General features: G+C 48.0%; 1 protein-coding gene across 8 annotated transcripts in view; it reads right to left on the bottom strand.

The window, feature by feature from the left end:
* Positions 1 to 12,700, bottom strand: part of DIP2A (disco interacting protein 2 homolog A) — an 82,026-nt gene that overhangs the window by 46,597 nt on the left and 22,729 nt on the right. For 3 of the 8 annotated variants that reach the window (XR_012076892.1, XM_031678605.2, XM_031678743.2), the window contains exons 4-8: positions 12,210 to 12,329; positions 10,849 to 11,058; positions 7,488 to 7,625; positions 2,802 to 2,921; positions 1,468 to 1,665 (exon numbers count right to left, since the gene is read on the bottom strand). Coding sequence is in view for 7 of the 8 variants with exons in the window: in XM_031678605.2 (XP_031534465.2) it covers positions 1,468 to 1,665; positions 2,802 to 2,921; positions 7,488 to 7,625; positions 10,849 to 11,058; positions 12,210 to 12,329 (786 nt within the window). In the remaining variant the exon portion in view is untranslated. The remainder of the gene's footprint in view (positions 1 to 1,467; positions 1,666 to 2,801; positions 2,922 to 7,487; positions 7,626 to 10,848; positions 11,059 to 12,209; positions 12,330 to 12,700) is intronic. The other 5 variants (XM_031678646.2, XM_031678761.2, XM_072970708.1 and 2 more) reach the window with 3 other exon arrangements.

Raw genomic sequence — 12,700 nt, 5'->3', positions numbered from 1 at the left:
AAATCTTGAGGAACAATCACAGGCTGAAGGACTCACATTCAGACACAGACTCTCACCTGTGGTAACTCAGGGAATGCGGGGGGCGGCAGGTGGTGAGACAGAACAGACCCACGAGCACACTGCTCACCTGACATGACAAAGCTGCACCCAGGGGAAGGTGCCTTCTCAACAAGCGACAGTGGCTCAGTCAGACGTTCACATCACACACAAAACTAAACTATATGTGGACCATAGCACCTGAATGTGAAAGATAAAACAAGTCTTTAGAAGAAAAGATAGAATATCTTTGTGACCTTAGGTTTGGCAAAGACTTCCTAAACAGGACAAAAAAGCACCATATAAAAGGGGGAAAAAATAGATGAATTAGACTACATTAGGTTAAGACTTCTTATTTCTCTAAAGCCACAATTAAAAGTGTTAAAAGGTAGTGCAAAGAGTGGAGATGTCTGTAAAACATGTATTTGACAAAAGGTGTGTATCTAAAACAAAAAGAAGCAAGAAAGCGTTAACAACCAAATATAAAAATGAGCCTAAGATTTGGGTAGTTCATAGAAGATACTCAGGTGCCAAAACATGCATGAAAAGCCCCTCAGCCATCAGGGAGTGAAAATGAGCACCAGGACCTGACAGCAGCCCCCCTACGCCAAGGAAGACTAAAAGGAAGTGGACAGTCAGGTGCTGAGAGGATGTGGAGCAACTGAAACTCCTCCCACAGGGCGGGGGGAGTGCAGATGTTGGGACACTTGGGAAAACTGGTTGGCAGCACGTCCTGACGCTGACCTGTGACTCCTCAGCCCACAGCAGCACACGTCCCCCAGCAGACCCACCAAGAACATGCATGACAGCACACACAGTAGCCTGCCGTAGACACAACCCAGATGTCCACCTACTGCAGAGCGTGTGTTCTCAGGATGGAGTACCATCCATCGGTGAGGGTGAACGAACCACGCTGCACAGAGTACACGGGAGAGTCTCATGGATGACGCCGAGCCTTCACAGAACCCGCCCACGCCCAGCAGTCGGCAGGGCACTGGCCTCGGCCGGCGGGACTCAGGGTCTCGGGACCGGAAGTGCCTCTAGGCTGAGAGCTCTGTGAAAACGCATTAAGCCAAGTGTGCAAGATCGTGTTACATAAAAACAAGATGGAACCAAAAGATGGCAAACACAAACAATATGCACTGCTCGATGCCATTTGTACAAAGTCAACATAGACAAAACTAAACCCCGCTGTTCAGAACTGTACACAGATGTGAACTCTCAGAACCACCGGGCAGGGAGCGTCCCCTTGGGTGCGGCAAGGGCAGTGATCTGGAAGGGCGCCTGGGGGGAGGCAGGGCTCTGTCTACCCAGCATCTGAGTAAGTGTGTCAAGATTGCTCCCTCGTGTGCACCCAGAGGTGTGTTTGCACCACAACACACAGTGCCTCACAGCTAAGCCGGAGTCCGGCTGCTCTCTGCTGACACTTGCCGTAGGTGAGGGTGCAGACGGCCTTCCCAGCAGTGTCCAGGGCGGTCAGGCACGGGGCTTTGGGCTGCGTGGTGCCCCACTGCTGCAAGGCGGCCAGCAGCGAGGGCGGCCAGTCAGTGCCCATGGCCGGGGGCTCCCCCTTCAGCACCACCATCTGGCTGCCCTCGGGCTTGGGCTGGCTTGGATCTGGCTGCTGCACTGCAAGAAAAACAGAGATGTAAAATCAGCACCTCACAGAACCAGGCACACATTCGTCTGCTAAGCACTCACATTTCATAGTTTTCTTCTCTGAAAAACACCAATAATAAAAGGCTACCATCAGGAAATTTGGATCGCCTTATCATTAGTGTCATCACAGCCCCATGGCTAAGGACGGAAAGGGACCCAGCCACGGGCCAGGACGAGTCCTGGTGACCCTGACCCCACACGACCCCGAGTGCAGCAGGGACGAACGGGCCTGGGTCTCGGCCGACCCTGACGACACCTGGGAAGCAGGCACTCACCCCACGTACAAAGGGAAAGTGGGTGCAACACTTCAGTTTGGGCACCCAAACCATGTCAGAAGAAAAAAGAAAGTAAAACCTACTACATTTCCAGTGGATATGCAACCCAAATTTGCCTAAATGTAAGAAAGACAGTCCTAAAAAGCATTCACAGCATGGAACTTTGAATCTGAAAGGTGTGATGTGATTACAGAAACCTGCACTGACACCATGTCTAATCGTCGAGCTCAAGGGAGACACTGGAGCTGGCCCGAGGGGCAGAGCCGTGCGCCCCCGAGGCTCACGCCGCACACCGGTGTCCGGTGTGGCGCTTTACTTCTCTTCCTCTTCTACACATTTATACTCCTTTCTGTTTCTTGGTCATTTGCTTTTTAAAAGTAAGTCTATATTCTTTTTTTCTAAATATGTATATAATTCATAAGTGACAGGCTAGAATTCTGAAAAGGAGCCCAAGCTTTGCTAAAAATATAATACTTTAAAACAAAGGGAATATAAGTATTCCGGATTTAGAGTTTAAATAAAAATTTAAATAGTGTCAGTAAAATCAAATCTTCAAAGTATTCCTACAAAGCATCATGCACAGCCCAGAGGCAGGGACACACCTCTTAGCTGCGCAGGAGCAGTGAGCCTTCTACCTGTCAGACAAAGCCAGTGGCCACATGTGATGCTGTTCCTCCATCACACACAGTGACCAGAGTCTGGAAACGCACTCGGCTGTGTTATAAAGTCACAGTGATAACCCAGGTTCAAGGTGCGTTTGTCTGTGTCTCCACCGTAATGGCCACCCCATTCACACAACTGGGGGCCAAGGGCCAGGGCCAGAATGCTCACCTTCCAACAACTCCTCAAAGTCATCCACGAAGAACTCCTTCAGCGGAGGGCGCTTCGGCCTCTTCAGTGTGTTCAGAAGCTGCTGGATCTTGGAGGACACCCTGCTGTTCACAGGGACACCTGTCACAGAAGGAGGAGGGCTGAGGCCAGGGGCGGACACCAGGCCCAGAGGCCACCTATGTGAACACGTCGGAACCTGTGAATCCAACCCAGCACCAGCCCGTCAAATAGCCAGGCTGGAATTTATTCGTTCGTTTATTTCAGTTCAGTATTTACTGAAGCCTTCCAGGAACTGGAACTTGTCCTAACTGAGCTGTTTTCAAAGTGATCCAGGGGCCCCTGGGGGTGCTTGAGACCCTTTCAGGGGCTTCATGCGGTCAAACTACCCCTATGTCACATTAGCTGGTATCTGCTCTTCCCCTCCCCTCTCTGCACGCGCACAGGAGAGGGTTCCCAGCCACACAGCCATGCAGGCCCAGCAACAATAGGGAACAGGCCTGTGCGTTTGACTGCGTCTTGTGTGTCAGATATTTGGGTTGTACTGAGTTTATTACTGTTATTTTAAAATGAGATAATAAATAGTTTTTTAAATTTTCAGTCTTAATTTTGAACAATAAATATCCAGAGAAACTCATGTAAACTAAAAGTTCTCTGGTGTCCTCGGTAATCATTAACAGCACCCCGTCCTCCAGAAACGGGCCCAGAACTGAGCCCTGCACTCACTGGCCTCCCTTCTTAGCCCCCTTTAATCTGGAATATTTCTTTGATCTTTGTAACACTGGAATTTTGAAAGTTAGTTCTTTGTTTTCACTGAGTACAACACACTTCCTTCTGCATTTATTCAGGTTCCTCATGATTCCACGCAGGTGCCATGTTCCTGGCTGAAACAGCCCCGGAAGAGCACGTTCCGGTGCGGGGGACGCCCGCCTGCCCCCACGCCCGGCCAGAGTGATGTCCAGCTCCCCACGATCGTCACCCTCTTTTCTTGCGCACCCAGGCTCTTGCTGTGGGAAGGCGTCCACACATGAAGACCAGCGTGGGAGGCCTGGGTGTGGACTCATGATTTCACAGATGCATCTGCTGTGCCCATCTGTGTGCACATGTGTTCGTACGTGTAGGTGTGTGTGCACATGTGGGAACACACGCGTGTGTCTATTCGCAGCGCACTGCTTAAGCCGGGAGCCGGAGGAGCAGTGGCACTGCAGTGGAGTGAGCACGCTCGGCACCAGGCCTCAGGCTTCAGTTCCTTCCTTGCTCCTTGAGAAATAGCTAATCCAGGGCCAGGGCTCCAGAGCAGAAAGTGACTCTGACGCACGTTATGACAGAATATAAGACAGTGAGTAAAAATGGTGTCACAGCTCAGCTGTGCCCGACCCCACCAGCTGAATGTGGACAATTTGTGCATCAAAATAGTTAAGAAACATAATGATTTATAACATCTGAGAAAACAGAGGTCCATGAGTCCTTCCTGAAGACAGGTATTTATAAAGAAGGGAGGGAGGGAGGGAGGCAGGAAGGAAGAAGACAGAGTGCGGAGAGTTACCCGTCAGTGTCAGTGGAGCACCGAAGTGGGGACGTACTTCAGCACGATCGCAGTAAACGCTGCATCTGGCAGAACGACCCAGCGGCTGTGAAGTGTGCGAGAGAGTTAGATGAGGATGAGGTCATGCATGTGTGTGGTCCTCACACTGCCTACTGGGTTCACAAGAAAAGAGGGTGACGATCGTGGGGAGCTGGACATCACTCTGGCCAGGCGTGGGGGCAGGCGGGCGTCCCCCGCACCGGAACGTGCTCTTCCGGGGCTGTTTCAGCCAGGAACGTGGCACCTGAGTGGAATCATGAAAACCTGTATTTATCTCAAACACAGACACAAATCCTTAACAAGACTTTAGCAAATCAAATCCACAACACATAAAAAGGGTAACGCGCCACAACTACGTGGGGTTGGTCTTGAGAATACAGCTTTGGCTTAATCTTCAAAAACCAATCAATGAAATTTACTATGTTAACAAACTACAAAAGAAAACCATATGATGAGCTTAACAGGTTAAAAAAATCACTTAACAAAAATCATGATAAAAATTTTCAGGATATTAGGGAAAAAAGGAACATTCTCAACCTGATGAAGAGCATCTATGAAAAACCCACAGCTAACGTCACAATTAAAAATTGCAGAAATGGATACTTCCCCCTCAAATTGGAAAGAAGACAAGTTATGTCCACTCTCAACATTTCTAATTGATGTTACTGGAAGTCTAGACACTGTAATAAAGCCAGAAAAGTAATAAAATTTAAATACCATTTACAATAGCATCAAAAATATATTTTGAGATAATTTTAATAAAATATGTGCAGTATCTGTACATTGAAAGCTACAAAATAGTGCTGGAAAAGATTTTTAAAAGAGCTCAGTAAATGGAGAGATATATATCCCATATATCAATTAAAATACACAATACTGTTAAGGCGCCAATTCTCTCCATATCGATCTAGAGAGTCAATGAAATACCACTCAAAACCCAGCAGGAGTTTTGGTAGAAATTAACAAAGTGATTTTAAAATATATATTAAAATGCAAACGAGCTGGAATAGCTAAGGCAATTTTTTACATGAAGAGTTGAAAAAAACTACACAATTTTAAGATTTATTACAAAACCACATATAAAAACCCACATATAAAAAGATGATGACAGTGTGGTACTGATGTAAGGTCGGACAGATGAAGTGGAGGATCAGGACACAGAGCCCAGACACAGACCCCTCTCACCATGGCCCAACGATCCTCATCAACGAGGCCAAAGAGACTCAGTGGGGATAGAACAACCGTTATGTTAAATGATCCTGGAACAACTGAACATCCACGCAGAAAAGTGAACTCAGCTTCCTATCTTACACTGATAGTAAACTTAACTCAAAATGGGTCAGATACCTAAACCTACAACTATGAAATTCTAGGAGAAAATACAGGAGCAAACCTTTATGACCTTGGGTTAGGAAAATATATCTTGGATATGACACAAACACAGACACCATAAAAGAAAAAACTGGTAAACTGGACTTTGTCAAGATTAAAGCTTCTGCTCTCTGAAAGGCACCAGTAAGAGAACGAGAACCAAGCACAGACGGGGAAGAACACAGCCCAGAAACCTGACAGGAGCATGTAAGGAACTCCCAATTCTTAACAAGACCACAAACACTCGTTGTTAAAAAATAAGCAGAAGATCTGAACAGACTCTTCTAAAAAGATACACGGATGGCAAATAAGCACATGAAAAGACCGTCATCGGTCATCAGGGAGACGCAAGTTAAAACTGTAACGAGGTGCCTCTGCACACCTGTGAGGGGGGCTACAATTTAAAACCAGCGCCATTGGCTGCTGGCAGGGATATGGAGGGACTGGGAATGGGAGACAGTGCAGCCACTTTGGGACTCATTTTGGCAATTTCTTAAAAAGCTAAAACATAAACCTACTGTGTTCCAGCTGTTCTGCTCCTAGGTGCTGACCAAAAAGAGATGAGAGTATACATCCACACGGGGATCTGTGAAAGAACAGCCACAGCAGCTTCACTCCCAACAGCTAAAAACTGGAAACCACCAAACATCCATCGGCAGGAAAAAGATAAACGATGGCACATTCATAGCATGAAATACTAGTCGTCAATAAAAGGGACGAACCGCTGATGCATGAAGGGCATGGATGAATCTGTGGGAGAAGCCAGCCAATGGAGAGTGAATGCTGTATGATTCTATTTATATAAAATCCTAGGAAATGTAAACTCATCTAATAGTGCCCAGAGTAAATCAGTGTTGCCTGAGGGGAGCCACAAAGAGCGGCCAGGACCGCAACGAAGGGCATAAGGAAGCTGTGAGGGACTAGGTGTGCTGGCTCGGGTGGCGGTTTCACGGTGCACACGAGTCTTAACACTTACAAAACTGTACACTTTAAGTCTGTGCAGAAGGTTACATGTCAGTTATGCCTCAACTAAGCTCTTACTGTTTTTAAAATATAAAGAGTAACAAAGGAAATTTAAAAATCTATCTAACCAATGTAAAGCCTGCTTCACATTGACTCAGCTTCTCCTTTTGCATCTGGACAAGGAGCTGAAAGACCTCAACAAAATCTGACCGACTGCTTGGGAGCATCAAAACACGTTTAGGTCTTAGACTGGAGATCCTCTGAATTTTCCTGCCACTCAAATCTGGTACATTGGAAAGAAAACTCTATGTGATCTTGTTAAAAGGCACTGGAAGCTGTCTCGAAAGGAAACGGTACAAATGAAGAAATGAGAATCACACTGAATTCTCGGGGCTGCACACGGGAAAACACGACCTGCAGGAGGGAGGGTGGGGGCTGCTGTTGCCGGCGGGGCCACGCTCACACTAATCCCACACTGTCCACAGAAAGAAACGTCCCCTGCTTCTCGTTCTCCTCCAATACCACAGATCCAAACACCTGGCACATGCAATTCAAATGTGAAGGCTTTCTCCCCCTACTTTCCTCGCTCCTCATCTGACCAACTCCAAGGCTATTCCTGATTATTTCTCCATGTGATACACACGTGGGCAATTTAAATGCACTAGGATTGTAACTGATGACCGGCTCAGGCTCGCTAAGGAGAAGACACCAAGGTGAGGTGCAATACCTGTGTTCTGCTATCTGAAAAGGAGGAAGAGAGGTATGCTTACCTCCCGCCGTCTCCAGGACGCTCCCACCGCACCCTCGAGGGACTCCTCTCACAGAAGCCAGCTGTGGGCGCTCTCTGTGAGCATGCTGGTGCTGCACGAGGCCCGTGGTGACATCAGGAGGGGCAGAGTGCAAATCTGCTTTTGAAAAACAAACCCAAGATAAAAGAACATTAATACCAAGCTGCTGTTTAAACCCCACTGACTAAAGCTTCACTAGTTGAGCTCTGAGCAAGGAATGTAGCATTCCGATCGGCTTTGTTCTTCTGGCTGACCAGGCCATGCCAGGATCCTGTGAACTCTGAACTCCCCGGCATGGCACGTCCAGCTCTGCATGCATATGGCATCCGGTGCTCAGAGGGAACTAGACCAGAACCACAATGACAGCACAGGGACAGGCGTGAGTAACTTGCCTTCCTAACGGTCTAATGACATTTTACTAGAAATCTCCCTCAAAGAAGCAGAAACACATTTTGAAATCAATTTTTATTGGACTATTTTTTGTTATATTATGAAAATAGCTAGGCTTCTATAACTTACTCCTATTCCCCCAAAAAGTAAGTTGGATATCACAAAGACACAAAACCTCTGCAGTCATCAAAGAATAAACCTAAAACATAAAAACTACCCTCCTGGCAGTTTAATACATCTCACTGTTAAGAGGCTGCAATCAGGTCTTTAAGGCAGAACGTACCAATGTCCCATTTAAAAACAAACTATGTTAGATACAGAAAATGTTTAAGGTCACTCCTTCCGCTGTCTGCACATTCTGTGTTTCGTTTTCACGATGAGGCACGTGTATCTTTTCGGGTACCGGCTGGCTGCAAGCTGCTACAGACCACTGCTACCACTGAGTCTGGAGAGTATCAGGTCTGGACCACGGCAACACTCGTCCACTCGTGAGAATCGACACTGATCTGTAATCTGTTTAATTTTTAAATGAATGCTCCTGCCATCACAGATGCAGACACTTTAAAATTCCAATCATTTATCTATCATTTCATGACCTAGGCAGAATGCAAACTAAGAATTTTTTAAATATGTAGAGAGATGAAATTACATGGGAGCAAAACGCAAACTCACCATTAACAACGGCAGAAAACACCATTTGGAAACATCTAACTTTAATGACAAGAGATTTTACAACCCCGGAAAAAGCTTGATATCGATGAATTAGCATTTTAAAGTATACCTGTCAGTGTTCTGAGTTTAAAATCTCCTCACCCTTCCCAATCTAGCAAAAAGAAAGCATGATTTTTACATTATTTATGAAAAAAGGAATAAACGGTAATCTTAACTACAAAGTAGTTTTTAAAATATCTGCATAAAAATAAACAAACTGCACTCAAAATAAAAATGAACTACTGTACTTACATTACAAGTACTGCTTTTAGATACAGGTATTTAATTTGCATCCCAAAGTTTTATGTATTTGATTTTCTTTAACTCAAAATTGAAAATGACATTTATTTTTAAATTACCTTTACCTAACATTTTCTACCTCAAATTTTTTACCTATTATAGTCTTCTTTCTATATTTCTTTAGCCCAAACTGAAGAATTCTCTAGTGTTAGAAACTAAAACAAGGGCGGTTTTTATGAAAAGGAGAGGAAATGGAGTATCTCCAGTTAAACACTTGGCCTACCTATGAAGCTTGCAGACAGCAGTAGGGTGTTAGGCGGAGCCCAAGTTAAGATTTGTAGAACTAACTGGAACTCATCACGCATGTACGTGAGACCAGGCGAGTGGGACAGGAGGAGTGGTGTTCCCAGCCACACCTGCAGACGTCAGGAGTCCTCTACCCCCAGAGGTGATAAACCTGCCTGTGAGTCCTTACAGCCAGGATCTTTCAGAGAATGAAGACACCAACTCAAATACAAGTACAGTCAAAAGACCCCACGGCCACAGGGAAGTCAGGGCTCTATGGTCAAACATTCTGAACTGCGGTCAGTTTTCCATGTTAAAAATGCTTTTATTTCTATCCCACCAGGAAGCAGTGTTTATGACAGCTCAGCACCGGCTGAGACAGTCAAGCCACGAGCACCTGCTCTACTGCAGGAGGCTGACCTATGCTAAGAGAACATTCAAACACCAGCGTTTCCCACACTGGAGCCACTGCCTACTGCCAGTAAGCTATCACCATGACTCACAGGAAAAGCAGATCGCCTAGGCTGCTGTCAAGCTCTGCACCGTAGACGCCACTGAGGACAGGTGGGTAACCACCAGCCATTTGTAGGACCCCCAAGAAAGTTAACAAAACAATCCAGGCGCTGTTTCTCAAGGGGCCTTTTCTCATAAAGCACGCTGCCCAGGACACCTGACAGCCCGACCCCGGCAGTCTTGGCAGCTCATGGAAGCAGGTCGAGGCATCGTGAGTTCTCCTCTAAGACTCACATCACAGAGAAGACACAAGCTCAAGAGAAATATACAGACATGGTGTGCTGACTCAACCAAAGAAAAAATGAAAAGTGTCAGTGAGGACGCTGAGGCTGAAGACATCAGGCATTCAGAACACCCTGTCCAGCTAATGACCAAGCTTTACGTGAAAGTAGCTCAGCACCTGAGACCAGCGCCTGCTGGGGGTGTCTAACCCTCTAGGACCTGGGAACGCTGCCCAGTGGTCACAGGTGCACTGCTGATGTGCCATTTCAGTTTCAGCAGAACAGCAACCAACAGCAAAGAAAATGAACAGGACTCAGAACTGAGTCAGCCTGGCTCCACCTTGCGCCAGCTGAGTGGTCTCAGGGCTGCTGCGCCACGTCAGGTTTCTTCCCTCCACTCTAGAAAAAATGGTGTCAAGACACGCTCCAGCAGCACCGATGCACCGTCGAGGAGGACTCCTTTCTAAGGCATGAGTGCAAGAACACGTGTGGGTCTTGTGTGCCAGCTACGTTATTATTTAAATGTTATTGTTTAAAAAACATGATTTCAAATGATGGAATGTTTGCAATGTTTTCCTAAGGTTAATGTAATTCAAAGGATGGGGTGATTTGGAAAAGATCTGTGCAACTCTATGACTAACTCTGACACTTCTCCCCAGGCTAGGGGGTGTCTAACTTGGTGTGCGGAAGACTACAGCCCCATCCCTGCCTCGCACACCCAGCGCAGGACACGTGGAAGAATGAGGGTGGGGCAGCATGCAGGCAGCAGGTCCCCCATCGTCAGGGACTGTCCACCAGAGCAGGAGACCAGGCACTCATCAGGGCCCCCAGAGAGGCCCCCATACCACTGGGTCTGGGCCTGCCAAGCCACAGAAGCATCAAGAACCACTTCTGTTACCCAAAGGACATTTTCTGGATGAAAAGAAGGTAGGTCTGGGTGGCGCAGGGGCGCCCTGCCTGGGGCCTCCGCGGCTGTTACTGACCTATGCGGGCGTGGGCCACGGGGCCTGCGGGTGTGGCAGCGGGCTTCCCTCCCGGGTGAGATGAGGTGGAGGATGCAGAGGATGAGGTGGATGAGCCCTGAATGACCTGGTCGAGCCAGGGCTCGATGCTGGGGCAGCTCTGGAGTGGAGTGGAGGCCAGTTGCCCGGGTTGCCGCAAAGAGCCCTCGTCTTCTGAGGTGGATGATGTGTCTGTGGTTGAAACAACGAGGACAGGTGTGGTGTGGGTGCAACCTCGGGGCAGCGGGGCTCCCACATGGCTCTGGACCCATGCTCTGTGCAACGCTGGCTGCGCCCAGACGTCTAGAAGGGCCTGCATCTGACCGACGGTGGGATCCAAGGGCTGCTCGGGAAGCAGCGCAGGGGACTGGATCTCGGGTCACTACGCCCGGGAGTGCAGATGGCCCCACCCTGCCCCATGGGGCCCGGATGGCAGAGGGGCCCAGTGCTCTGTGCATGCCCTGCACGCCTTCACACATGCCCGAGGTAGCACTGTGGCCGTCACCTGTGCCCTCTCAGGGGACGTGAACGAGCTCCAGCAATAAAATTAAGATGAACTCAGGTTCTGTCGAGCCAGCACAACTTGGTTTTATAGTGGGTTTCACAATTATTAGAAAGTTCTTTAAAAACTAGGTAGTGTCTGTAATTATATTTAGTAGAAACAATAATTTGACAGCCATTTCTAAGATATTTTCAACAGTATAAACTTTTTTTTTAAGCAAGGAAACGTCACCAAACACTGCGCTATCTCGGGAGCCTGGTGCGCCCAACCATCCCGTCATCACCCAAACACACACGTCACCAGCATCACGTCTGAAACAGCGGGATGGGGGCACATGGACACTAGCCTCACATCTGCCATGCCTGGACAGGGTTTCCTAGGAAACTTAAAGCGCGCTACCCTGAAGAGAAACCCCACATAAAAGTTCCCATTTCTAATGGTGATGACAACGAAACAACAGTAACAAAATAAATCAAAACCCACCAGTAGCCTCACACTCTCCCATTTAAGGCCTGCTAACAACACAGAAAATAACAGCTAGTAAGATGAGAACAGCTTTAAGATCCTCCAGGAACTCTCACCCCACCAAGCACTCCCTCTGGGATCTTCTCTTTACCACAAGACACAAACTGCATCTCAGCGAAAAGCTAAAATCCGCAGGCATCCTGCTGGAGGCGAGTATCTGCCCCAGAGGAGCCTGCCGTGTGGCCAGTGAGCACTGGCTGGGGCAAGGGGCACACACAGACGTTGCCCACGTCCAGCTTCTCCCATTCTCCCCTCTACCGTCAGGAGACAGCTCTGCCTCAGGGACCCTCGCCAGGCCATGGCCCGGCCTCCGTACCTGGAGGGGTGCAGGCACCCGCGGGCGCATGAGCAAGGACGGAGCGCCTCTTCGACGGCATCGGCATCTTCCTCTCCTTGTATCTGGCCAAAGCTGCTTGTACGGCCTCGGTATGAACATCTGCACAGAAATGACAGCAGCAGAAACACATGTCACTGGGTTCCACTAGTGGGTAGCAAAACCAAGGTCCGTGTTTCCTCCACTGAGTAGAGAAGCGGGGCCTACAGTGGGCCTCACATGCTGGCCTGGTACTAGATTTCCATAAATACTCCTTTGTTTGTAGACTTCACTTGGCAAATATTTTCATAGATTTAAATCAAAAAGAAGAAATCTCCACACTGAAAACACAATGAAGCAGATGACCCTAATGTGTCCTGGCTGTGACACACCCACTGCGAGTGGTGAGAAAGCACTGGAGTCAGACTGTTCAGCTCGCTGCTCCAGATGCAGCCCAGGGACAGGCAGAGTCAAGTGCAGGGTGCCAGCTCTTC

Source organism: Vicugna pacos, chromosome 1 (genome assembly GCF_048564905.1).
Source record: "Vicugna pacos chromosome 1, VicPac4, whole genome shotgun sequence".
Lineage (NCBI taxonomy): Eukaryota > Metazoa > Chordata > Mammalia > Artiodactyla > Camelidae > Vicugna > Vicugna pacos.
This window is presented reverse-complemented; position numbering and strand designations above follow the sequence as displayed.